The sequence below is a fragment of the Sinocyclocheilus grahami genome, unplaced genomic scaffold, assembly GCF_001515645.1.
Source record: "Sinocyclocheilus grahami isolate Dianchi unplaced genomic scaffold, SAMN03320097.WGS_v1.1 scaffold447.1, whole genome shotgun sequence".
Classification (NCBI taxonomy): Eukaryota; Metazoa; Chordata; class Actinopteri; order Cypriniformes; family Cyprinidae; genus Sinocyclocheilus; species Sinocyclocheilus grahami.
This window is the reverse complement of record NW_015505626.1, coordinates 342,684-369,237: the sequence shown is the minus strand read 5'-3', so window position 1 is coordinate 369,237 and position 26,554 is coordinate 342,684. Positions and strand designations below refer to the sequence as shown.

General features: G+C 37.9%; 2 protein-coding genes and 1 pseudogene across 2 annotated transcripts in view; 2 read left to right on the top strand and 1 right to left on the bottom strand.

Moving 5' to 3' along the window:
* Positions 1 to 1,649, bottom strand: part of LOC107552336 (caltractin-like) — a 16,202-nt gene extending 14,553 nt beyond the window's left edge. The window contains exon 1 of the mRNA XM_016234194.1: positions 1,473 to 1,649. Coding sequence (XP_016089680.1) covers positions 1,473 to 1,475 — 3 coding nt within the window. The 5' untranslated portion in view covers positions 1,476 to 1,649. The remainder of the gene's footprint in view (positions 1 to 1,472) is intronic.
* Positions 1,650 to 1,784: 135 nt separating this feature from the next.
* LOC107552335 (Bardet-Biedl syndrome 12 protein-like) lies at positions 1,785 to 5,136 on the top strand (annotated as a pseudogene).
* Positions 5,137 to 7,265: 2,129 nt separating this feature from the next.
* Positions 7,266 to 26,554, top strand: part of LOC107552326 (TBC1 domain family member 9B) — a gene marked incomplete at its 3' end in the record, with an annotated part of 30,971 nt that continues 11,682 nt past the window's right edge. The window contains exons 1-12 of the mRNA XM_016234187.1: positions 7,266 to 7,509; positions 9,091 to 9,201; positions 16,065 to 16,183; positions 16,856 to 17,084; positions 18,760 to 19,018; positions 19,130 to 19,337; positions 21,049 to 21,228; positions 22,530 to 22,697; positions 23,781 to 23,931; positions 24,555 to 24,769; positions 25,280 to 25,397; positions 25,486 to 25,688. Of these exons, the coding sequence (XP_016089673.1) occupies positions 7,392 to 7,509; positions 9,091 to 9,201; positions 16,065 to 16,183; positions 16,856 to 17,084; positions 18,760 to 19,018; positions 19,130 to 19,337; positions 21,049 to 21,228; positions 22,530 to 22,697; positions 23,781 to 23,931; positions 24,555 to 24,769; positions 25,280 to 25,397; positions 25,486 to 25,688 (2,079 nt within the window). The remainder of the gene's footprint in view (positions 7,510 to 9,090; positions 9,202 to 16,064; positions 16,184 to 16,855; positions 17,085 to 18,759; positions 19,019 to 19,129; positions 19,338 to 21,048; positions 21,229 to 22,529; positions 22,698 to 23,780; positions 23,932 to 24,554; positions 24,770 to 25,279; positions 25,398 to 25,485; positions 25,689 to 26,554) is intronic.

Sequence of the window (26,554 nt, the reverse complement as noted above, 5' to 3'; positions counted from 1 at the left end):
GCCGCCGCCATGTCGTGAAGACGCTGTGTGTTTCGTTGTGAAAGCAAAACTACTTTGTTTGGTCTTCCAAAAGAGGACGATATGCGCTTCTAGAGCTGAAGAGCTGATCCGTGCTGGTCGCTGAGGGAATACATCAACTTTCACCGTGGACGAAGCGGAGTCCAGCCCGCACGCTAAGCTGATGATTCAAACGCGAGTTTTGGGCAGTGTAGAGTAGCACTAGTTGTTTGTCATTTCTCTTATCACAAATGCAGACATAGTTTTATGTTTACGCGTCGCGATGCAATGCAACGCAACGTGTAAAAAGACAGTATAAGTCATTATAATCAGTAATGCCGTTTGTAATGGGTTTTAATGTTTTTGTCTCGTCGCTCCGGCCGGGACACGGCATCAACAGTATGTGAGGGGCGTAACAGTTCCGTCACACGCTTGAGGCATTCGGCCAATCACAACGCACTGGATAGCTGGCCAATCACAGCAGACCTCGCTTTTTCAGAACGATGAGCTTTGTAAAAATCGACGCGTTTCAGAAAGGCGGGGCATAGATGAGAAACAATAATGTACAGTATGTGGAGAATAATGTGTTTTTTGAACTTTAAACCGCATAAACACATTTCTTTACACCAAATACACAAAATAATGTTCTTTTTAGCAACGTCATATGACCCCTTTAAAAGGTATAATTTTCTGCGGTTTTGAACGGATGACAGCAAAGTTTGTCTTGAAATTGTCCAACATTTCATATTAAATAAATAGCGCTATATGAAAGTGTCCAACAATGAAGATAATTCTCTCTCATGCTATTTATGTATTATTAAGAGTTTTTCTTTCTGCATTTTTACTGTCACACCATAGGACAAATGTATGGTACAGTTAGGTAAAAATGGTAAAAAAAAAAAAAAAAAGCAGTGAAAGAGTTGACAAAGTTAGTGAACCTTTATATTTTCTCAAAGATCAGACTTAACACTTCATAAATATATGCATTTCTTTTTCAAAAAAGGTATTTTACAAAAAAGCATTTTTTACTGTCTATTTGTCAACTACCCATATATATATATATATCGTCTTATTTTGCACTGGTGTTCATTAACAGCAATCTTCCTCTCATGCAAGGATAAATAAATGTTACTTAATTAAATCGCATTTACATAAATTATTCACAGGCTAATCTGTATTTGGTGGGAGATTTTAAGAGCTGGATTAGTTTCATAATCACATACGCAGATTTACAAAACGTCGGTTTAATTAATTAGATTCAAGCAAACACAATTACTGTAAAGGATAACAGTTTCTATGTTACCGCACTGAAAGTGTTTCAACAAAAGAAGCTAATGGCTGTCTGCTGGTTTCCATAACAATAACGCCAACAAGCTAACAGTTTAGGCTAACGAGCATCTATATATACTCTTATTTAGTTTCTGCTAACGTGAATTAATTCACAAAGTTTTAAAAGTAACTTAATCTATACTTACCATCTCGAAAGTTTTAAGAGAATCAAACCACAGCTTTGCAGCTTGCGTGAAATGTTAGTAAACAAGAGTAGGAAATGCTGTCAAATAATATGTCGTTGGTTTTCTTCAGCGCGTTTGGATGGGCGTGGCTTCTGACTGACTGACAGCAGATTGATCCAATAGCAGGTGCAGCCTTTCTGTCTAGGATGTATTCTACCAATAAAATATGAGTGGGCGGGTTTGTTAGAGTAATTGACAGTTTGTTTCGTTTGGCATCCGTCTCTTAGCAACGAGCCATTAGCAAGCGTGTTGTAGTGCGGTGCGCATGCGCATTTCAGAATATGGCCTCACCACGTAAACAATGCAGCTCAGCGCAGCGGTGAAGGTTTGTAGCTTCGGTTTGATTAGGACATTGTATACGATAGGGTTAGTAGGCTATATATGACTCGAATTTGAGTTGAAATTTGATCCAAAATGATACCCACACAGTTGAATGCTTTGTTTTGCCTGCATAAAATACAAGAGAAGCTAATTTGCCAATAAAACTGCATAACCTCGAGTCGATATACACAAAATACTGTTCTTTTTAGCAACATCATATGACCCCTTTAAAATAATATTTCTATGTGACATAGTGGTCAACCATTATGTCACACAGAAATATACTTAAGTCGGTTTACTCATTTTATCTAATATAGCAGCATTTGATGTTTTTGACAACTTCATTTATGCATAGTTTATGCATTTAATCTAAATGCAATAATCTATGTGAAAAGTGTGTGCAGCATCCACATCATCCATTTGATTAAATATTAAATAAGGGCTAAGAAGACAAATATTAGACTATTTATCTTACTGTACTGACACTGACAGATGAACACAAAAACTTGAAAAAAAATGAATTGAGCTTAATAATAACATTTTACAGCTGAAATTTTTATAAATGTTTGCAACATTAAAACTGTTATTTTCCTGTCCATTACCTGTTTATTTTATTATTTTCGTTTATTAGAAAAAAAATCTAAATTGTATGAAGTGTAATATAAATGCAACTTGACTATACATTTTCTCAGTGTCAGATGTAGTACAGTATTTCACTGTACAGTATCTTAAAACCATCAGAAATCTGTTTTTCTTAATATGGTTTACATTGAACATCTAGTAGAGACTCAAAACTATACCAAAATTACAATAGAAAATTTCATTTTTGAAGATTTCATGCTCTTGGCAGCCAATAATTCATCACACAACACAATGTTCAAAATAAACTTTTAATCCAAGTAACAGATGAATTTGGGAAAATACTGTTGAGTTTGATTGGAAGATATTGCAGACATTTTCTGATTTAAAAATTTTATATTTATTTCGCTAAGCTAAATATGTAAGTATGCATATGTATGCATTTTATTATTTATTGCATTTAGCCTTGTTTTTCCTTCTGCCAACAACCTTATTTCAACACACATCTAAATAATAAATAATTAATGATAATTAATTAAATTAATAGTACAATATGTGTGCTATCCTGAATATTTACACCATTTTGTGCAATAAATGGAAAAATTGAAAATGTTAAATAAGAATATATAAATATATTAATTAATATATAATAAAAATATATTCTAGAAAATAAAAATACATGTAAATGAATAATGTACATATGATTAAGTCTAATAAAGCATTACAAAAATCTCCCAAAAATGAGTGAATTAATACAAAAAATAAATTAAGCACTACATATCTTGGGGAAAAAAACCCTGAGTATTTTAAATGTAAAAAAATTAAATGTTGATTAATTGAGTAATTAAAATGTTGTTTTTATAAGGTTAATTGCATTTTATTATTTGTGTTTAGCTTTGTTTTTTTCCCCTTTTGCCTGCAGTGCAATCCTATCAGAACACACAGCTAAATAACATTTGTAAATATGAACTAACCAGCATCTCGTTATTCCTTATTCATAGATGTGTGGAAGTGCCACTGTCGCTCAGCGCCGCCACATCGGACTCCAGCAGTTAGAGGTCATAGCTGCCTCCACACATGACTTTCTGGGTCCCAACAAACGGCCCAAGTTTATCCAGGATGAAGACGCCGGGGATGCGATGTTGGTTTGCTCCTGTTCACGTCTGCTTGAATGTATCAAGCTGGACGGCTCAGTTGGACAGCTGCTGCTGCAGACGGTACAGGCCCAGCAGAAGCTCTTCCACTCCGGGACTGCCGCGCTGGTGTTTCTGGCTGGAGTCTGGAGTAGAGTTGCATTAGAGTGTCTATACAGAGGAATAACTGTGTTGGATATCAAAACAGCCATGAGGAAAGGACTGGAGGTGTGTTTGGAGGTATGCAAACAATCGGCTGTAAGTGTGGAAGATGTTTCTCGCCAGAAACTAAAGGACCGCAAACCTACCTCAGCACTTAAATCAGAGATTCAGGACACGAAGAGGCAGCACATGGATGTTAAACACTCTCAGAATCTCAGGTTGACACTCAAACACAGCAGACACTTTAAAACACACAAACAGCTCTGAATGACGTAACTCACATAGCGCAAGCCATCAGCCACCGATGCGACTCCTCCATGCGTTTAGTTTTAAAAGCACGCAAGTTGCAATCCAAAAACACAGAAAATGCACAAAACAGATCTTTGGATATTCAAAAACTGGTCACGTGCCTCATTCCAGGCCTTTCTGAGGAGTTTCATGGCTTTGTCAAGTTGCTCTCAGTCGAACAGGCCTCTGTGGTTCGACGACTTCAGGGTCAGGCATTAAATATCGCTTTGGTGAATGGCGATTTGTGTGAGAAGTATCGCCACGTGGGTTTTAACAGACCTGGGAATGCCATGCACATCACGAATCGCGCTAACATGTCTGGCGTGAGTCTGGAAGAGCGTTGGATTGAGGATGCATTAAGAAAACTGCATCAATTCAGCATAGATGTTGTGCTTGTGAGCGGCATGGCTGGCGTGAAACTCAAAGATCGAGTTCTTGGTACAAACGTCCTGGTTATTGAAGGTGTTAATAGCAGCGTTTTGAAGGACTTCAGCACATGCACAGATGCTGTTCCGATTTCGTACGTCACACAGATTGACGAGAACTGCGTGGGACAGGGAGTTGCAGTCAGTCAATAGAGAGATTTCAGTGGAAAAAAGGATTTCGTCACGGTCAGCATTGTGACTGCAAGCACGTCTCGGGTCATGGCGGTCATAAGCAGCTCTGTATCTGCTAAACTGCAAAGCTTGGAGGATCAGTTTTGGAGTTGCGCTCATCTGTTGCACCAAGCTCTCGCAGATGGGAAGTTGCTGCATGGCGCAGGAACCACCGAACTCCTTTGCATCCAGCAGCTTCATCAATCTAAACAGACAGAGATGGAAAACCCACAGGAAGGTGTGGTGCTGGAGCTGATGGCTGAAGCCTGGATGGATTATGTCTCCACTTTGATGATGAACAGCAGGTCGGTGGGGTCTAAAGCAGAGGCTTGGATGGCTATTGCACATCAGATGAGACTTTATAAAGATGGAGAAGCCATATCGCGGATGCAGATGGAGCTGGTGTGTATGATAACATGACTTTGAAGTCTGAAGCCTGGAGGAGAGCTCTTAATCTGGTGTTTCTGGTGCTTCAGTCTGAACACGGAGATCATTACAGGTGTCAGTGAAGGAGAAAATGTTTACAGGGAGCTCATGTATCTTTGATATCTGAGGCATAATTAAAAAAAAAAAAATCAAAATAGAATTTAAAGTTTTTATTTTCATATATTCTTCACTTTGAAGATAATTCAGGTATTTTCTATACAAGTAAAAACATGCTACAATGCATGATATTATGAGTGAAATTTGTGTAATATTTAATGGCCTGAAAAAATGAATGTTTTGTTGAATGAATTTGTTTGTCTGTTTTATACAAAAATGCATATACTTTGGAAATGTAGAAATTATTAAGTCTAATAAATGATTATAGAAAATGCCTAAAAAAAGGAATAAATGCATAAATTCAGGACTAAATTGTGTGGGGAAAATTGGGTGATTCATTAATTAATTCATTCATGCAATATAGCCTACAGATTTAGATTTGTATATTACATTTTATAAAGAAGTATGTATATGTGTATATACAGTGGGTACGGAAAGTATTCAGACCCCCTTCAATTTTTCACTCTTTGTTATATTGCAGCCATTTGCTAAAATCATTTAAGTTCATTTTTTTTCCTCATTAATGTACACACAGCACCCCATAACACACACACACACACACACACACACACACACACACACACACACATGTTTGAGGGAGTCTCCTGATTGTTTGATAGAAAGGTAACTAGTACAGATGGTAATGCCATGATGTTCTTTTAAGTACATATAATTTATTTATCATTATATCATATACAATTTAAAGGTGGGGTAAGGGATTTCTGGTAGCCAATGTTGACATTTGAAATCACCAAAACAAACACGTTCTACTACTCTACAAACTACTCACCTATCGAGAAGAAACAAAGCAACCTCGGCGTCTGATCGCAGGCCTTCCGCTCCTTGAGTTCTCTCCAGCGCTTTCCAGATGGGTCCTACTTCTTGCCTTAAGCCTTCTTTTTTCTTCTTCTTTATTGCCTTAAGACGTTTTCCTCTTTTGTTTTTTATCCGCCATCTCTATCTTTCTGTCGCTTGGCTCACTAATGTCCGTCCAATGTACTGAATGCTCTCTCCTCCACGTCATGAATAGACATGCCCCTTACTTCTTCTTCTCTCGATTTTTTTTGCGGAACATGCCCCTTACTGCTGATTGGCTAAAAGTTTGTTTTGCTATTCGGCCCGAATCTTCTTCTTCTTCTTCTTCTTTGGAATTTTTGGAGTATTCCACACCGTAGGCACATACCGCCATGGATGATAGTCCCGTCTCTATTCATATTTTATTTTATTCATTGTTAATTTTATTTCGGGTTCACCCAAGCTGTATTCCTAGCTGCTTCGGCCCGAATCTGTTTTCTAAAGCGTTTTTGAAAAATCGCTTACCCCACCTTTAATATCTTTATACCCTTCAAATCCCAGTTGAGACCATTTTCATTTGAATCACTGTTTTAGCGTATTATAGTGCCACAACGTGGACATAAATGTGCATTGCATGCATAAATACTCTGCATTTACTGATTAACTCTTAGTGAAAATAATTAAATATTCTGCTGTTAAAATAATGTACAAATCTGAAAAGAAACATATTCAACTCAAATCATATTTATTTGTATAGCCCTACAGTAAATACTATTCAAAAAAATCTATAGAGATTGGATTTATTGTGAAAAGCAGGTCTGTCTGTTCAGCTCCCAACAGACTGTACAAAGCAGAACGAGACTGATTATATAAGTGTTTATTGATGTCAAACACATTAATTAAAATAATAAAATAACATATTAACCGAAACTAAAAAATACAAATAAAAAAACAATTTTACTTTAACATTTTTAAGTGTACTTGCACTGAGGGGCCCCAGATTCAAGTTCGTAAACTTCTGAATACAACAATTGAGAGCAAGCAACTGATTATCTGCCAAACAGGACAGATAGAATACCGTCAGAAAAAGGGACATCTCTCAATGCAAAAACATGTAATAATAAAACAAATCTACGCATTTTAATGCTGCTGTGGAACACAAGCTCAAATATATTGACAGATTTATCAAATATATTTGCAGAGCACACTTGTATAAATACGATATAATAACAATACTACTAATGCTAATACTACTACTAATAGTTTTATTATCGATGGTGCTAAAGACTTTTATTTTGAAGTTCCACTGGCTCAGGAGGCCATTTTGGCTCCACGGTGGCTGGTTTCGCCCGCAGTGAGTTGGGCGGCTCATGCAAACAAACATCGGCTGAGTCCCGTCCATTCTGGCATGATCAAAACTCACACATTCGCCGCATCTACAGAGTGAAAGCGCCTGTGAAGCCATGTGGATTACCCCGGAGGAGGTGTTAATGGCCAACGCGCTGTGGGTGAGCGAGCGAGCGAATCCCTATTTCATCCTGCAGAGGAGGAAGGGACACGGGCGCGGAGGAGGCATCACGGGTACGAGATATTACCCAAATATAAACCGTCGGGGCTCGTATGCATGACAGATCACACATGCATAATGAAGGAGAGTTTATCAACGCGGTTATACTCGCTGGCGATTCATTATAACGTGTGGAATAATCTTTAGGTGGATTTGTTTTGGTCGCATCTCTTCATTGATGCTGCCTGTGTTTGCGTCATGTTTATTTATATCGGACATGTTTATGAAATGTAAGTTTATACATGCTTTATGTGTTATATTTAAGTATATTTATACGTGTATGGTTTAATGTTGTTTTAAGAAATACAGTAATAAATACAGATGGTTGAAATGATAAATTTAACATTTAACTATAGTGTTATAGCTAACGTTAAATCTATATCTTGAGTTTAATGGGAGCAAAGCCTTTGCTTGGCTTGTGTTTGTGTTGTGTCACAATATGCTAACTTCTTATTCCCTCCTGAGAAAGATATTCATGTGCGTTTCCTTAGCTCCTAAAAACAAACAGACACTCAGGCTGAAGTAAATTCACGTCTGTACACTAGAACACAGGAGAAGAAGGTTCAACACTCTTCAGCAATAAAAAAAAACAATGAAGCACAATTGTTAGTTCTCTAAAGTCATTTTTCTTATTAGTACGGTTGAACTGGATCATCAAAGGTCAGCAGCAAAGATATTGGTTAATAAAATGGGATTAGATACATCTGTGTTATTTAACATATTTAATTATTGCAGATTTGCGTCATATTCTGAGTTTGCATTTCACTGTTTTAATTCATTTTGATGAATACTAAATCTGTTTTTTTTGTGAGTGGGATGAATTAATGCACGTTCACATTTAGTCTAGAACTACAGTAACATCATGTTCACACAGCGCACACAACTCCTCTGTACTCCCGATTTCTCCCAATATGGGGACAGGAGAGCTGTCAGTCAATAAACGTGAAAACAAAGTAACTGGCATAACTTTTTTGAAACAGTAGCTCAGATATTTTCTTGTAAATTAAAAAGTAATGCGTTACTTTACTAGTTACTTGAAAAAAGTAATCTGATTACATAACTCGCATTACTTGTAATGCGTACTGGTGTTAAAGTCAGGCTTGTGCAATGTTCAACGCATTACGCATCGCAACAAAGCTTTTTCCCTTTTGAAGAAGCCAGTTAGTGTTTATGTGTCCATCAGAATCACACATTAACTGATCATGTGACCCCTGTAGGAGGAAGTCAAGATGTGTGTGACAAATGGCATGCCATGTCTTAAATTCCTCTCTCACACACGAGTGTTTATCTGGATAAATATGTGTGTCTCAGCAATGAGAACTGAAGGAAACCACTGCGCTCTGACGCCTGTTATTGACTAAAACGTTTTGTTTTCTCTGAGAGCTGTCAATCAATAAATTGAAAAAAAAAAAAAAGTAACTTCCGTTACTTATTTGAAAAACTAATCTAAAAGTAATGCGTTACTTTACTAGTTACTTGAAAAAAGTAATCTGATTACGTAACTTGCATTACTTGTAATATATTACACCCAACACTGTTCATACTGCATGTAGATATGACCTGTGAACTTTTCTCTCTTTATGTTTGTCTCTCAGGTTTGCTGGTGGGTACGTTGGATGTGGTGCTGGACTCAAGTGCTCGTGTGGCTCCGTACAGGATCCTGCACCAGACGGGAGAGTCACAGATCTTCTGGAATATTGCTTGTGGTCAGTATTTAAAGTCTGTAGAAAATCACTTGATATCCGGGTGCTAAATGTACACAAAATAGGGATGTGCCCACATGCTTATTATGCAGAAAAAGCAACAACTGCATAATTTTAGTTTTAAACTGACTTATTAGTTGGTGCTTACTTAATATATAATATTATATAATGTAATATTATTTTGTTTAAATATAATCATTACATACAATAAATAATATTATTATGTATATTTATAAGTATATTAAAGGCACAATATGTAAGATTTTTTTATTAAAATGTCCAAAAATCACTAGAACAGTGTTATATATTTTGCTGAATTGTGTACTTGCATTATCCCAGGTGTTTCAAAGAATGTTTAAATCCAGGGAAATTTTTTACTTTTTTTGGTTAAAAATGATACGAAATCAATATTTGAGCAAGTACGTAACCAGCCAGTGTTCGAAACTATCGCCTTACTTTAGCCCGGTTCACAACGGCTTATAATAATGTTTTCTAATTTGAGTTGTACAGGAAGGTACCGCTGCATCATTACGTCACGTCTGTAAACATAAAGAAGTTGTCCCGGCTACTAGGCTATCGCATGTGAGGATCCTGCAGGTGGCCGATCGTTTATAGCCTTTTCTCACAGCAGCCGGAATAATTAAATGTATCATTTTGATGGCGGATTCTAATCCAGAAAGGATCATGTGTTTATGAAACACATGTGAATGAAATTAAATTATATTCCAGTTTTAAATGTGCTTCTGATTACAGATAGCCTGGGATTACAAAAGATTTGTATTTTAAAGACAACCAGTTCGAAGGGAGCATAATTTGCTTTTTTGGGTTAAAATAATTTCTTAATATGAAATTCGAGTGGTATGACAATTAGAGGTTAGACTGTACAGAAATTGAAATCTACTTGCTTATATACACTATACTCATAGTCACGCAATGCTGATGTTGTTAAAGTTGTTTCAAGTTTTCCTTTCTCTTTGGAGTGTTACAAGCTGTTCGTGAATAGATAAGATCTGTAAAGTTGCAAAGACTAAAGTCTCAAACCCAAAGAGATATTCTTTATAAAAGTTAAGACTTGTCCACGCCCTCCTAAAACGCCTCGTTCTAACACACCCCCACATGTCTACGTCAGTGAAATCAGTGGTTAAGTAGTATTTACAACACTTTTCCAGAACAGTTCTACCCAAATATTCAGATGTGTGCAGCACATTTTATGGAGGACTGTTTCCTGATCCTGGTTCCTGATTCCTGAGCCGGCTGTTCTGACTCACAGCCTGTAAGTATATTTTCATATTTAAAGGATTTGCTACTGATGATTCAGACACGAGTTTTGAGCAGTGTAATCGTAATTTCTCCGATCACAAATGCAGACATGGTTTTATGTTTACGCGGCGCAGTGCAACACAATGCGTAAAAAGACCGTATAAGTCATTATAATCAGTAATTATGTCCCCACTGGATGCAACAAATGCCTTGTTTATAATGATTTTTATTGGTTTTGTCTCGTCGCGCCGGGACATGGCATCACAGTACGGTAAGGGGCGTAACATTTCCGTCACACGCTTGAGGAATTCGGCCAATCACAACGCACTGGATAGCTGGCAAATCAGAGCACACCTCGCTTTTCAGACCGATGAGCTTTGTAAAAATCGACGCGTTTCAGAAAGGCGTAGCATAGAGGAGAAAAAATAATGTACAGTATGTGGAAAATAATGTGTTTTTTGAAACTTAAACCGCATAAACACATTTCATCACAGCAAATACACAAAATATTTTTTTTTAGCAACATCATATGACCCCTTTAACATTAACAATTTCAGAATAAAGTTTAACAATAATAATAATTTGCACGGTTTGATGTGATATGAACTAATTTAGATTAAATCACCATTGGTAGCGGAACTTATTGTATTGCTTTTCTTTTCAGTTGGTCAGAACAAATGTGGCAGACTTGTTACTTTTTTGTTCAGATGACAGTATCCAGTGAAAATTCTTATTTGGGTCATATATTCCAAGACATAGGCTAGAATCTGTGATTGCGAAGTACAGTAAATATCCACACCGGTGCGGTGACTGACCGCCACACATACTCCTCAAAACATTAGATTCATCCGCGCTGGAGCCGAGCCGCCGCACAACCCTTGCAAGCTAGATAATTCCGCACACAGCTGCAATTGCAGGTTTTCAAACAGAGATGGCGATAAAGAGGCAAAACTTACATGACGTTTCTCAATACCAAGTACACAAAGTTCGGACTTGTGTCATTGGTAGTTCGGACTTTGCAAATTCGAGCACTTGATAACGTCACTCAGCTCGTCTTGGCTACTCCGGTTATCCTCACTGTATGCATTTACAATACGACGAAATATGATATCAAACACTGCTGCCTCTTTTCGTTTTCATTTAAACATATTAATAGCCGTCGATGCCAATGGCGTCGTGGGCAGCGCGCCGACATGTAGTGCCTTTGCGCTTCGGGCGTCCCGAGTTCGAGTCCCGGCTCGTGGACCTTTCCCCCCCCTCTCTCTCTCACCCACTTCGCTTCCTGATCCCGGCTCGTGGACCTTTCCCCCCCCTCTCTCTCTCACCCACTTCTCTTCCTGATGACCTACTGTCCTATCTAAATAAAAGGCATAAAATGCCAAAAATAAATCTTTAAATAAAAAAATTTTTTTAAAACATATTAATAGCCACAAAAATGTAGTTCAGGGAACGTACATACATTACAGTGAAACTAAATATTATATCAAACAGCATTGACTCCTTTGTTTCATTTAAAATATTAATAGGCTCACAAAAATGTGGTTCATGCAACGCGTACACGCATTACAATAAAACAAAATGATATCAAACACCACTGCCTTGTCGTTTTCTTCAAAATATAAAACACAACCCTCATTTCGTTTTCATTTAAAAAAATATAAAACATATTAATATGTGGTTTAGGTAACATGTGCACTGTTCACTTGTGTTATCTTTTACTAATATTTAAATGTGTTTGATGATCTGAAACATTAAAGTGTGACAAACATGCAAAAAAATAAGAAATCAGGAAGGGGGCCAACACTTTTTCCCACCACTGTATGTAATAGGAAATAGAGAAAAAAGAAAAAATTTCCGTCAAATATATGCAACAAAGTCAGCGTTGTATTACGATTAATAAATAATTTATGAAACATAACTTTGTGCTCAGCCAAAACGATATGACCTGGAAGAAATAATAGATTCATGAGACTAAAGATTGCCTGTTAGAGTTACCCAAAACAAATTTTACCTCATGTTTAACCACTACAGAGACATCAGAGCCAGCGGCAAATGTCAGAAGGACTAGCCGAGGTTAAGCTTCTTTCATCGGGATACATGAGCACTGAGCACCCGCTGATCGCCTGGAGCTCACGTCTCCGAAATCGGCGAAGCACATTTTCAAATAGGCGCTATCTCTATAAATAAACCGCAGATTTGAGTTTTAAACAACTACATTCTCGCCTGAAATACTCTTTAGAACTGCATTTCATGACACAATAACAATAACATATTTCAAAATAATATTTTGAAAATTATGTAGGTTTTCTCCTCCGCCATTAACACTCGCTGGTTGGTGCGAAATGCATTCTGGGATACCTGGCTGCCTCAAGTTCGCACAAGTCACCTCTGGATGCATCCTTAAAACGGGCGGAGCAAGAACACATCCGAACTTTTGAACTGTACTTGGCTAGATGTGAACTTTGAATTGGAACAGTACTTGGGCGACGACTGATGACGTTTCACAAGAACACAAGTACAGACAAGAATGCATATTGAGAAACGGCCACGGACTGCAGCTTTAAATAGTGGCTCGTCCCTAGGGCTGTGCAAAAAATCGAATGCGAGATAGTTCACTGACAAGCTACGCAAAATCGTGTTCAAAATCGCAAGCGATTCATTGCCGATTATGAACGCGATTTTGTGTAGCTTGTCAGTGAACTACGGCTCTGTGTAGTAAATGCTGCTCCATCTGAACGCACGTGCTGGAGATTTACTAATAATCACAGGAACGGCTTTACTGACGAGATGCGCATGAAAATCGCATAAAATTTTTTTGCGCAGCCCTACTCGTCCCTGGTCATTGCGTCGCCTGCCAATGACGTCATACACCCTCGATTTCCGGTTTTGCTTTGTAGAAAACATGGAAACACCAAAGATGCTTTAATATGTTATGTGTTTTATTAGACAGGTGATGACCGCACAGAGTAGCATTATAACAGAACTTTCAAATGTAACTAGTATGATAAAACAGCGCTGCTTTACCCCTGTAGGAGTGGATGCGTTTGACTGTGGCACAATAAAAAGCTCCGCTGCTTTCGAGCCGTGGTGTCACGTTCGTTCAACGGCCTCGTTTTGCTTCGACGGCTTTCAGCCTCACCATGCTTCATACTACGACGTTGATAAATCTTTAATACATTAGCTCATCCATGAACAAGCATCGGCTGTGGGGATGAAGACGACAACTCCCATGATTCCACACTCAGTCATGGCGTCATTTAGCTATGCTTTTGCTTCTTTGTTTGTTTTGAATACGTGCCCTCTAGCTGCGAAAACTTACATATTGTGCCTTTAATATTAATTGTTAATTTCTTAGTGTTCTTACTTATAGAGTTATATGGGTTGGTTAAAATTTGTAATGGATGCTTTTGAAAACACTGCTTTGTGAAGCTTAGAAACCTTTAGCAAATCTTTAGTTTCGAACCAGAAGTTCAGAGTGCATATCGAATTGCCAAAGTCATGTGATTTCAGTAAATCTCAGATCGGTTTTATAATATATATACATTTTTAATGACGCATTTATATAATAAAGAAGGAAGATTATTAGTTAATTTCCTCGCAAAATACACTACATTCATTCCATAAATTTGCATTTACATTCAATAAAAATGCAGTTTAAAGCACAACACATATGAGACACTGACAGAAGCAAGATGCAATGCATATGAAACCATTTAAAATAGTAGCACAGATGGAAACAGTGTTATTTTAGTATCAATATACTATTATAGTTTTTGTTAATATTTTAAATTAGAATTTGCCTGTATATTTAAAATTTTGTTTTTAATTTTAGTTATAGTTTTGGTCATTTTGTTTTGTTCTGAGATTTGTATTGGTTTTTATAAGTTTATTAGTTTTTTAGGACCCGATACTGCGCTCCTGTACTCGTACTCATAAAAAAGCCAAGATACCAAACGCTGATTCCACACAGCGTGTGAACAGTGCCATGTCCAGACAAAGAAACACAGACAACAGACAGCAGGATGGAGTTAGAGATTAAGGATGTCTACGAAGTATATGTATGCAATTAATATAATGTTAAACATTCAGTATACATGCCTATATAGCTGATGTGTGCGAGCTGATAAGATGAGTGGTTTGAGCTTGATGCGGTACAGATGTGCAAGCTTGTCGAGAGCAAGTAAAAAAAAGCAAGTAAATAAAACAATCCACAAGTTAATAAACTTACTACTTAATGGTAAGGGGGGAGAGAGAGAGCGCACTTCTGTTGTATGATCTTGATTGCAGTTCGCTCAAATGGTACATGCATCATTTGAATTAAAACTAAATCATAAATTTAGAAAATAGGGACATTCACTATAAACAACATTTTAAATGTCAAGCATACACGACTTTATGGTGAAAGTGAAAATAGCAGCCTGTGTGAAATGCGCTAGTCTATACGTGTCTCTCTAGTTCTGTACCAATACAAAAGTGTACGCACGTTGCGCATGTTTTGCTTGCTTGAGGTTAATTGCATTATGTGAGTCTCTTTGGACTATTAGGTCACAGCACGTTTCAGATGAATAAAAAACGTGACTTATATTTCAGAAAATATGTTCATCACAGTTAAAGGGTTCATATCATGTTGCTAAAAAGAACATTATTTTGTGTATTTGGTGTAATGAAATGTGTTTATGCGGTTTAAGGTTCAAAAAACACATTATTTTCCACATACTGTACATTATTGTTTCTCCTCTATGCCCCGCCTTTCTGAAATGGGTCGATTTTTACAAATCTCCTCGGTTTGAAAAGCAAGGTGTGCTCTGATTGGCCAGCTATCCAGTGTATTGTGATTGGCCGAGTACCTCAAGCATGTGACGGAAATGTTACGACCCTTGCCATACTGTGATGCCGTGTCCCGGAGCGACGAGGCAAAAACATGAAAACCCATTATAAATGAGGCATTTGTTGCATCCAGTGGGGACATAATTACTGATTATAATGACTTAAATTGTCTTTTTACGAGTTGTGTTGCATCGCGCCACATAAACATAAAACCATGTCTGCATTTGTGATCGGAGAAACGACAAACAATAAGCGCTACTCTACACTCCTCAAAACTCGCATTTGAATCATCAGTGACAAATTCTTTAAATATGAAAACGTACTTACAGGCTGTGAGTCAGCATTATTTGTCAGCATCATAGAATGTGGTCCGCATGCGCGCCGAAGGGGAAAGAGGGGAACTGAATTCACTGGAACACCGGCTGCTGCTATCCCAGGAAACAGTCCTCATCCTCCGTAAAATGCATTGTGCACATCTGAATATTTGGTTTGAACTGTTCTGGAACAGTGTTGTAAATACTACTTAACCACTGATAGTTGTGTCCTCTTTTGGAAGACCAAACAAAGTAGTTTCGCTTTCCCAACGAAACACACAGCGTCTCCACGACATGACGGCGGCAGCAACAATACTACAGCGAGAGTCAAAGTTACACCTTCTTTCTTTGCGTGAACAGCTGCAATATAACAAAGAGTGAAAAATTTAAGGGGGTCTGAATACTTTCCGTACCCACTGTATTAAAGGCTGTGACACCGTTAATTCTGATGGATGTGTGTCTCAGGCTCGTCTCGTAAGGAGATCACTGAACACTGGGAGTGGCTCGAGACAAACCTACTGCAGACTCTGTCCATCTTTGACAACGACGATGATATCACCACCTTCGTCAAGGGCAAAATACAGGTGTGATTTTAGTTTTATTTGTCAAAGTAAAGACATGTATTGAAGCCATTCAATTAGGATTAAGTAATTTCCTCACAGATAGTGAATTATGGTTCCTCCTCAAATCTTAGTCGAGGTCTAAATGTTTCTCTGAATAAGTAACACAGCTTTCTCTCACTTTTTGTTGGTTGCTAGTTTTACATTTTTATGTTAAAAAAAGGAAATAATCATGATTAGAAATCGGAATACTGGTTGTACTTGCTTTTTTTAATGTAAAGAATGTGAGACTGTCACTCTACATTTTTCAACATTGATAACAGAAATGTTTCTTGAGCAGCAAATCAGCGTATTAGAATGATTTCTGAAGGATCATGTGACACACAGACTTGAGTAATGATGCTGAAAATTCAGCTTTGATCACAGAAATAAATTACATTTTAAAATATATTCAAATAGAAAACAGTTATTTTAATAATAATAATAATGTATGCATTTAGCAGATGCTTTTATCCAAAGCGACTTACAGTGCATTCAGGCTATACATTTTTTACCAGTATGTAAATGATAAATCATTTTAAATTATGATAATGTTTCACATTATTACTGTTTATACTGTATTTTGAGTCATATAAATGCAGGATTGGTGAGCAGAAATATCCTTACCGACCCCAAACTTCAACTTGTTCATTGCAGGGCATCATCGCTGAAGAGAATAAAAGTGGCAAACCTCAGGAGGACGAGGATCCTGGGAAGTTCCGTGAAGCCGAGCTGAAGATGCGGAAGTTGTTTGGAATGCCGGAGGAAGAGAAGCTGGTGAACTATTACCCCTGCAGCTACTGGAAGGGCAGAGTCCCGCGGCAGGGCTGGATCTACCTGTCCATAAATCACATCTGCTTCTACTCCTTCCTGCTGGGAAAAGAGGGTGAGATACACGCATACTTGATGCATACTGCAAAATATACAGTGGAAGTAAATTTGGACAAAAACAGAAATTGGAACGCATCTAGAACCCAAACAAACAGCGTCATATTTTTGATGATTTTTAGAAATAAATGTAAAAAAAGACTGTTTTCAACACTGATAATAATCAAAAATGTTTTTCGAGCAGCAAATCATAATAGATATTAGCATGTTAGAACAATTTCTGAAAGGTCCTGTGACACTGAAGACTGCAGTAATGATGCTGAAAATTCAGCTTTGATCACTGCAATGAATTACTTTTTACAATGTATTCACATAGAAAACAGTTATTTTAATTTGTAGTAATATTTAACAGTGTAGGAAACTTTTTCCTCGTCGAAGCAGAAACCAGGAGACGTTGGGATATCTTTCATACAGAAGTCACTCTTTATTGAGGACTCGCTGTGCGTCACTGCAGTCATCCAAGTCTGACTATAGCTCAGCACAGTAGAGTTTATATACATTTTAAGGGGGCGGGATTCATTCAGTAGAGGTGGCGACAATCTAAACAAAGCATGCAAATGCAATACAGGAATCAGCCCGTTACCGGAATTTCTCCAGCCCTGATCTCATCAGCATAACAGTGTCATGCAAATGCATAGGTGCTAATCCAATCAGCATAACTACTCAAAGACTGGGGCAGAGGCACCAAGAGCCATTACAAACAAAAGGTGACTTTCTCAGTAATTTGGTTAATTTGATTAACAATAAGAGAAACCGGAACAGACAGGAACCTCTTGCTACACTTTGTTTAAGATAATCATTTGTCTGATGTAATTTACCTTAAATGCTAAATACAATGTACTTCACTTTAGTTTTTCATGTGATGCTATGTCAGAATATAGTATCAGCATATTTTAAACAGATTCTTACATTTGTAATCCAACAACAGTATTACTATTTTTACTGTATTTTTATAAAATACATACAGCTATGGTGAGCAAATAAGACTTATTTCAAAAACGTTTAAAAAAAAATCTTACCAACCCCAAACTTTTGATCGATAGTGTGTATATTAAGGTTAACAGGATTAAACAGTTATCATATATTTAATATCATATTAGATACTATCATATTAGATATGATAATTTCAACCACAGTATCTAATATGATATTATCTAATATGTATGCCAGGACTGACCAGTCAGAATTAAGTATTTCAGGTAGCTGTTGAGTGACGTGACATGTGGCCAAGTATGGTGACCCATACTCGGAATTAGTGCTCTGCATTATCCCATCCAAAGTGCACACACACAGCAGTGAACACACACACACACCGTGGCTTTTTGGTTTGGTGGGGGTTTGGTGCCTTGCTCAAGGGCACCTCAGTCGTGGTACTGAAGGTGGAAGAGAACGCTGTACATTCACTCCCCCCCACCTACAATTCCTGCAGGTACGAGACTCGAACCCACAACCTTGGGTTACAAGTCTGACTCTCTAACCATTAGGCCACGACTTCCCCCAGTGGTGTCATTTAAATGCTCTGTGAAAAGGGCTCTGTTTCATATTGAATTAAGTGTTCTTTAGTTAGTGTTAGTGCATGCTGCTTTTCTTCCACCATGCCTAATGAAATCTGTTCTTCCCCTTACTTGTTTTTCAAATCTTTTTCATCTTTATTTTCATTCCTGTGACTGTAGTTTCGCTGGTGGTGCAGTGGACAGATGTCACGCAGTTGGACAAGAACGCCACGCTGGTTTTCCCCGAGAGCATCCGCGTGAGTACACGCGACACAGAGCACTTCTTCTCTATGTTCCTCAACATCAACGAGACCTTCAAACTGATGGAGCAGCTGGCCAACATCGCCATGAGACAGCTGCTGGACAACGAGAGCTTCGCCGCCGACCGCTCGCTCCCCAAACCCTGCAAGACCCTGAAAAACGTCTCTGCGCTCAAGAGGTGAGCAGACCGCTCACAGATGAGTCTTAAATTTCATTGTGTAAACCGAGTGCCCTGTATGTCAGAATTGTCTGGTTTTATTTTGCAATTTTGTGTTTTCTCATGTTTCAGGGACTTGGATGCACGTGCAAAAAACGAGCGGTACAGAGCGCTGTTCCGGCTCACACAGGACGAACGTTTGGATGGACACACCGACTGTACACTCTGGACGCCGTTCGCTAAGATGCATGTTGTCGGTCAGATGTTTGTTTCTAACAACTACATCTGCTTTGCCAGTCGAGAGGAAGATCTGTGTCAACTTATCATTCCATTGAGAGAGGTAAACGTACACACACTAGTGCTGTCAAACGATTAATCACATCCAAAATAAAAGTTTTTGTTTATATAATATGTGTGTGTGTGTGTGTACTGTGTATATTTATTATGTATATATAAATACACACATGCATGCATATATTTCAGAAAAAAAATTATTTACAGGGTTTGTACGGTTGCTTGAAATCCTTGAAAATGAATTTTAACAGTGTTTTCAAGGTTTGAAAGTGCTTGAATTTTGGATAAAGTGCTTGAAATTGTAATTGCATTGGTTTTATAATAATATACTTTATTACTGAATAATGTTAGTTTACTTTCTAGACAAAATGCTTTTTGCATAAAATGAAAACAGCTCTGCTCCAACATTGACTCGACTCGCGCATGTGGCTGTAGTGTGATCTGTCTGTCTGTATTGACGCGCTCCCTCTGATGGAGAAGAGCGGGAGATAAACACATATGTCAGGAGGTTGCTGCTTCAGTCAGCGTTGGCTTGAAAACGACAAACACAAATTATAGTTAAAATAATGTAAAGTCTCCTGTAAAATCTGCTTTTTTTATGGGAGAGTCTGTGCTTTCAAGCCGTGTAAAAGGTAAGCAAAAATGCCCATGGTCAGTTAAGCTATATTCATGCCCATGGTCAGTTCCGCTGTGTTCATGCCGTTCCAAAAGCACCACCTAGTGGCAGACAGAACCTCATATTTTAGCCTTTAAACTATTTTTAAGGAAAAGAAAAGGGAGTAGTCAAAAGCATAAAGAATTATTTTAATTTAAAGCACACACAACTTACTGTCTAAATTTTTTTGATTTTTGAAGGCTCATAGGCACATTAGCTTATTGTTCTGAATAAAAACAGCAGACAGGCTTATTGAAAATGAAAATTCTTTATACTTTTGACTCGTTCCTCCTTTATTTAAAAAAAAAAAACATTTTTAAGGCTGAGGCTTGTCAATTTGAGGTTTGCCACTTTATTCAACTCTTTCTATTTGTGAAAATCTGTATTTAAACTGCAAATCATGTTTTTTGAAGTAATTTTATGGTTTAATATGTTACCATAGACATTGCCCTATCCTGCTCATACAGTATTAATTGTATTTGTGCAGGGTAAAAAGCCTTAAATATTATTTTAAAATCCTGCAGATACCCTGTAAATTCTTTCTTTTTTTTTATTTTATAAGTTATATACTGTATGTTGGCTATTTATATTATGTAATGCTATATGCAATCCAGGCCGGTGGTTTTTAATGGCACAATAACATCTGATTTAAAGTGAAAAACTCAAGTGTGTGTGTGTGTGTGTGCGTGCGTGTAAACATGTAATTTACCACAGTTTAAAGTGCTGTGAAAGCTTGAAAATGCACCTTGAAAGTGCTTGAATTTGAATTTGGAAAATGTGTAAGAACCCTGTATATATTAAATATAATTATATATATATATTATAAACGTTATGAACATATATATATATATATATGTATATATGTATATGTAAATACATGTACATATTTTCAAAATATATACTGTATGTGTGTGTATTTATATATACATAATAGATATACATGGTACACACACATTATGTAAACAAAAACTTTTATTTTGGATGCGATTAATCGCGATTAATATTTGACAGCACTAACACACACACACACATATATACACACACACACATATATAGTTACAACAGCTTGACGGACACTTCCTCTCTCATTCTTTCTCTGTAGGTGACTATAGTGGAGAAAGCGGACAGCAGCAGTGTTTTGCCGAGTCCACTGTCGATCAGCACTAAAAACAAGATGACCTTCCTGTTTGCCAACCTCAAAGACCGTGACTTCCTGGTACAGCGCATCTCTGACTTCCTGCAGCGCACGCCTGACAGGCCATGTGGCCTAAACACTCAATCCGTGAGTCAGAATTGATCAAAATAGTATAGTATTTCATTTTATATACACTCTCGATCAAAAGTTTGGGGTTGGTAAGATTTTTAAAATGTTTTTGTTAGAAGTCTTTTTTGCTCACCATGGCATGTATTTGATAAAAAAATACAGTAAAAACTGTAATATTGTGAAATATTACTACAATTTAAAATAATTGTTTTCTATGCGAATACATTGTAAAATGTAATTTATTCCTGTGATCAAAGCTGAATTTTCAGCATCGTTAAGGCTGATTTATACTTCTGTGTCAGACCTACGCCGTAGCCTTTACACCGTAGGCTATGCGTCAGTTTTCATTTATACTTCTGCGTCGTTGTCCACGTCGACGTGCAGTACACATGCAAACCGCTAGTCTGCAGTGTCCACGAGCATGTTGCTGGTGTAACCCGCAGTACCACGGCAAAAGCCGAAGAGGAAGTGGCTCGTCGGAGAAGCGTTATAGCCGTGACGGCGGCAAATAAATATTAAATCATTATTTAAAACTACAAAAAGGAGACAACAACGGAACAGGAGAAGATGGCATTCTTTCAATCTGCACAAGGACTTGTACCACGGCAGATAAACATTGTTTGTCGCGGACAACTACTGATGTATAATGCTATGTAGTATAATAAATGATAAGACACTTGTTCTTTGCTTTGTTTTTTTTTTATTTAAGAAGGTAACATTAAAATATATTAAAGTGCACATAAAAACACACAAAACTCGGAAGTACATACGGAGGGAGGTGTTCTAGCAGACCAATCATAGCGCTTGCGGTCCACGTAGAATTGACGCACTGTTAGATTTTTGGAGAGGTGCACGTCAGGCTATGGCGTAGGGTGTGCGTCTATGCGTAGGCTACGGCGTAGGTTCGATGCAGAAGTATAAATTGGTCTTTACTCCTTCAGTGTCACATGATCCTTCAGAAATCATTCTAATATGATGATTTGCTGCTCGAGAAATATTTCTGAGTATTATCAGCGTTGAAAACAGTGGCGCTGCTTTACATTTTTCTGGAAACTGTTTGTTTTTATTTTTTGAATAGAATAGAAACTTTAAAAGAACAACATTTATCTGAAATAGAAATCTTTTGTAATATTATAAATGGCTTTACTGTCACTTTTGATCAATTTAATGCATCCTTGCTGAATAAAAGTATTAATTTAGTTCAAAAACAAAAATCTTACTGAACCTAAACTTGTTAACTAGAGTATTTACTTATTCATGATTAAAGACATTTGCGCCGTTGAAGCATAACTCATTTCCACATTTGTCATTGCTTCCAGGAGAATCCCAGCCCGAGTACGCCACCCTCCCTGCCCCCGTCCCCTCCTGTCCTGGGGCTTGGAGAGATGCCCCAAAACCAACACTACAGCCCCAGTCTGCCCACTGCCAAGAAGGGCCTACTGCAAATCTACCAGCAGGACGTCCCTGAGGAGCTGGGGCCCAAAGTGGTGAGACACACCCCTCTCAGGTCCATCAGCCCTCATGTGAAGTGGTTAAAACAAGTATGCGTAAAAGGATTTTAAAATAATTGTGTCTGCTTATTACCCAGCTAATTAGCACTTAAATGCACTACAGTTCAAAAGCTTCTGCAAGATTCTTTTATAAATAGAAAGTACAAAAGGACTATTAAAATATCTTTATTTTCACTTTTGATCAATTCAGTGCATTCATGCTGAATAAAAGTACAAATAAAAAAAAACCTTACTGACACAAACCAACTTTATACCGAAGAACATTGTAGCCGGAGCTACTTCTCTTGACGTCCCTGAGGAGCTGGGGCCCAAAGTGGTGAGACACACCCCTCTCAGGTCCATCAGCCCTCATGTGAAGTGGTTAAAACAAGTATGCGTAAAAGGATTTTAAAATAATTGTGTCTGCTTATTACCCAGCTAATTAGCACTTAAATGCACTACAGTTCAAAAGCTTCTGCAAGATTCTTTTATAAATAGAAAGTACAAAAGGACTATTAAAATATCTTTATTTTCACTTTTGATCAATTCAGTGCATTCATGCTGAATAAAAGTACAAATAAAAAAAAACCTTACTGACACAAACCAACTTTATTTTTGTTAAAGCTGCAGTCCGTAACTTTTGGCGCTCTAGCGTTTTAATAAACAGAACTGCATGCGTCTTGCCGAAGAACATTGTAGCCGGAGCTACTTCTCTCTGTTTATGTCTATGGCGAATCAAGCAGGTACTGGGCTACTCCACAGCGGTACCTACCCGAACCAGTCTAAATAGTCCGAATATAAACACTTATTATAGGTGTACCGTAGTGATTCAGGACAAGCCAAAAACACGGTTTGGAAAATGGATTCATGGTGTAATCATGGTGGATTCATGGTGTTATTATATAAATTTTGAACACAAAAAAAGTTACGGACTGCAGCTTTAACTAAAACTAAAATAAATTAAAAAAATTATTATTTGAAATTTTCACAGAAATGGAATGAAATCTAAAAAACACAAACAAAATTGTTGCCTTGTGTTTCCTTGGTTTTGTTTTGACCTTCCTCTTTCTCCTCCTCCAGACGAGAGAGAAGATGAAAGAGGAGTCATGGAACATCCACTTCTTTGAGTTTGGCCGTGGAGTTTGTATGTACCGCACGTCTAAGACCAGAGAGCTGGTTCTGAACGGGATACCAGAGAGTTTGAGAGGAGAACTGTGGCTGCTGTTCTCAGGTAATGAGTACTCCAAACACCAGGGGGTGCTGCTCACCAAGACCACATGACATAATTTTTCTTTTAGTTTGAGTAATTTTGATAGGTAATTTTTATTAGTGTGTTTTATATATATATATATGGTACTACATCCCAGTCACATGATTTAGTTTTTTGATTCAAAATGAAATATTGTAATTTTGCACTTTTAATCTAATTTGTCAAGAAAATAGTTTATTAGTGTTCATTTGATACATTGTAAGTGGATTTATTTATTTGGAAGGAACCAAGTAAAACCAAGTCGAACATGTTGCATTATGGGATGCAGTATTCTGCTTTGTGTGTACTGTTTATGTCCTGCTCATTTTGACATACGCAGTACATCTTTTGGGTATGCAGTGCATTAAGGAACATTTGCGTACTGTGCACAGTTAACATGAGTATTATCATGCTTATTCACGTGATAATAATTAATTGTGTGTTGACTTCTGCTGCCTCTGTGTCTGACCGTCATGTTTACACAGCAGTGTGAGATCTCACATGCTGTCAGAGAAAAACAGACTGTCAGCTGTTGTTATAGAGCTGCTCTGCTCATCATTACGATCACATGACTTTTAAAACCTCTAATTTGTCCCATTTTTCAGGAGCTCAGAATGAGATGGCCACACACCCGGGTTACTATGGCAGTTTGGTTGAGCAGGCGATGGGTAAATGTACTCTAGCGACAGAGGAGATCGAGAGAGACCTGCACCGCTCCATGCCTGAACATCACGCCTTCCAGAACGAGATAGGCATCGCTGCCCTGAGACGCGTCCTGACTGCCTATGCTTACAGAAACCCCAGCATCGGATACTGCCAGGTACATACACACACACACGTTTGTTTCTGTGAATTGTGGGGACTTTCCATAGACTTCTATTACTTTTATACTGACCAAACAATATTTTTGAAGGGTGTAATCAATTTACACCTGTAATTATAAATAAAACTCTTATTGTCCTTATAAATCAGAGAATCCTTTCCAATAGACTCTTTGCAGCACATTAAAAACAGGAACATGGTGTTTGTCAGCCAATCTTGCATTGCAGTGTGCCACATAGGTCACTTGAAATGTAGGTTTTTTTTCTTTGTAATGGGAGAAATCTAGTTTTGTGTAAATTTTTTATTTGCTTACTTATTTATTGTCTTGCATATTGATGATGTTTTGCAGTCTGTGCATGTTAAGTACATTATATAAGTGCATTGTCTCAGACTTGAGTACTTCCTGGTTTGAGACCAGCAGTGCTCTGGCACAGTGTCTGTCTGTGGAGTAGTCATACGAGAGCTGCTGTTCAACATTGTTCTGCTTCATCTCTCTCTCTCTCTCCAGGCGATGAACATTGTTACGTCCGTGTTGTTGTTGTATTGTACTGAAGAGGAGGCCTTCTGGCTGCTTGTGGCGCTGTGTGAGCGGATGTTGCCCGACTATTACAACACTAGAGTTGTAGGTCAGTCACGCAAATATAAACACACAAAGAAAGTCATAACCAGTCAGATGTGACTTTCTGCTCACCAGTGTTTTCTGATCTGTGTCAGGAGCGCTGGTGGATCAGGGTGTGTTTGAGGAGCTGACCCGCGAGTGTTTGCCGCTCTTGTACGAGCACATGCAGGATTTGGGAGTCATCTCCACCATCTCTCTGTCCTGGTTTCTCACACTCTTCCTGTCTGTCATGCCTTTCGACAGTGCGGTGCTGCTGGTCGACTGCTTCTTCTACGAGGGCATTAAAGTAATTTTCCAGGTGAGGATTATCAGATGCTGCATCACATACTGGTGAAGTTTCTGAGGGTTCTAAGTCTTGGACAAGTTTGCCTACAAAATATTCACAGCATGCAAACAGCAAATGTTAATTAGGTGTGATAAGGACCCAGACCTGTATGTCATGTTATATTGCATGCAGTTGCTGATGAACATGATGTAGAACGACAGACTGCGTGATGTAATCTATAGAATGCAGTCAGTATTTCCGACAGACTTACACTCTATCTGTGGTGGCACTTTTACTGGAATTTATAACTTCGATATGTTTGGGGTGGTTGATTGCGATTTCACTTTTTAAATGTTAGTTAGTATGTAATGTTGCTGTTTGAGCATAAACAATATCTGCAAAGTTGCTTTCTTTACAAAGACTTTCTTCTTTCAGACGAATCCAGTGGGAGTTATATTAAAAATGGTCTTTGATCTTTCAAGCTATTTCATGGCACTCAGCGGGTGTTGCATGCATCAGTCCAAAAGCACTTAATTAAAATGCGCCCATCCATTAAAAAAAAAGTGTCTCACACGGCTCCAGGGGGTGAACAAAGGCCTTCTGTAGCGAATCGATGCGTTTTTGTAAGAAAAATATCCATATTCAAAACGTAATAATCACTTTAATGTAGCTTGCGCTCACTGTTGTACACTGGAAGTAGTTCCGGGCGGATGACGTATGGAGGTCAGCTTTGTGCATGCACCTCTCAGAAGTGACGAACGCGGAAGCACAGGGGAGAGATCAAAACAAAACAACAGTCACTAATTAGAAGTACAAAATGAGGAGTTGTAAAGAAGAATGTCTGAGGATTTCGATATAAGCAAAGAGGAGACTGGTTTTCCTTTGCTAAAGTAAGGAAA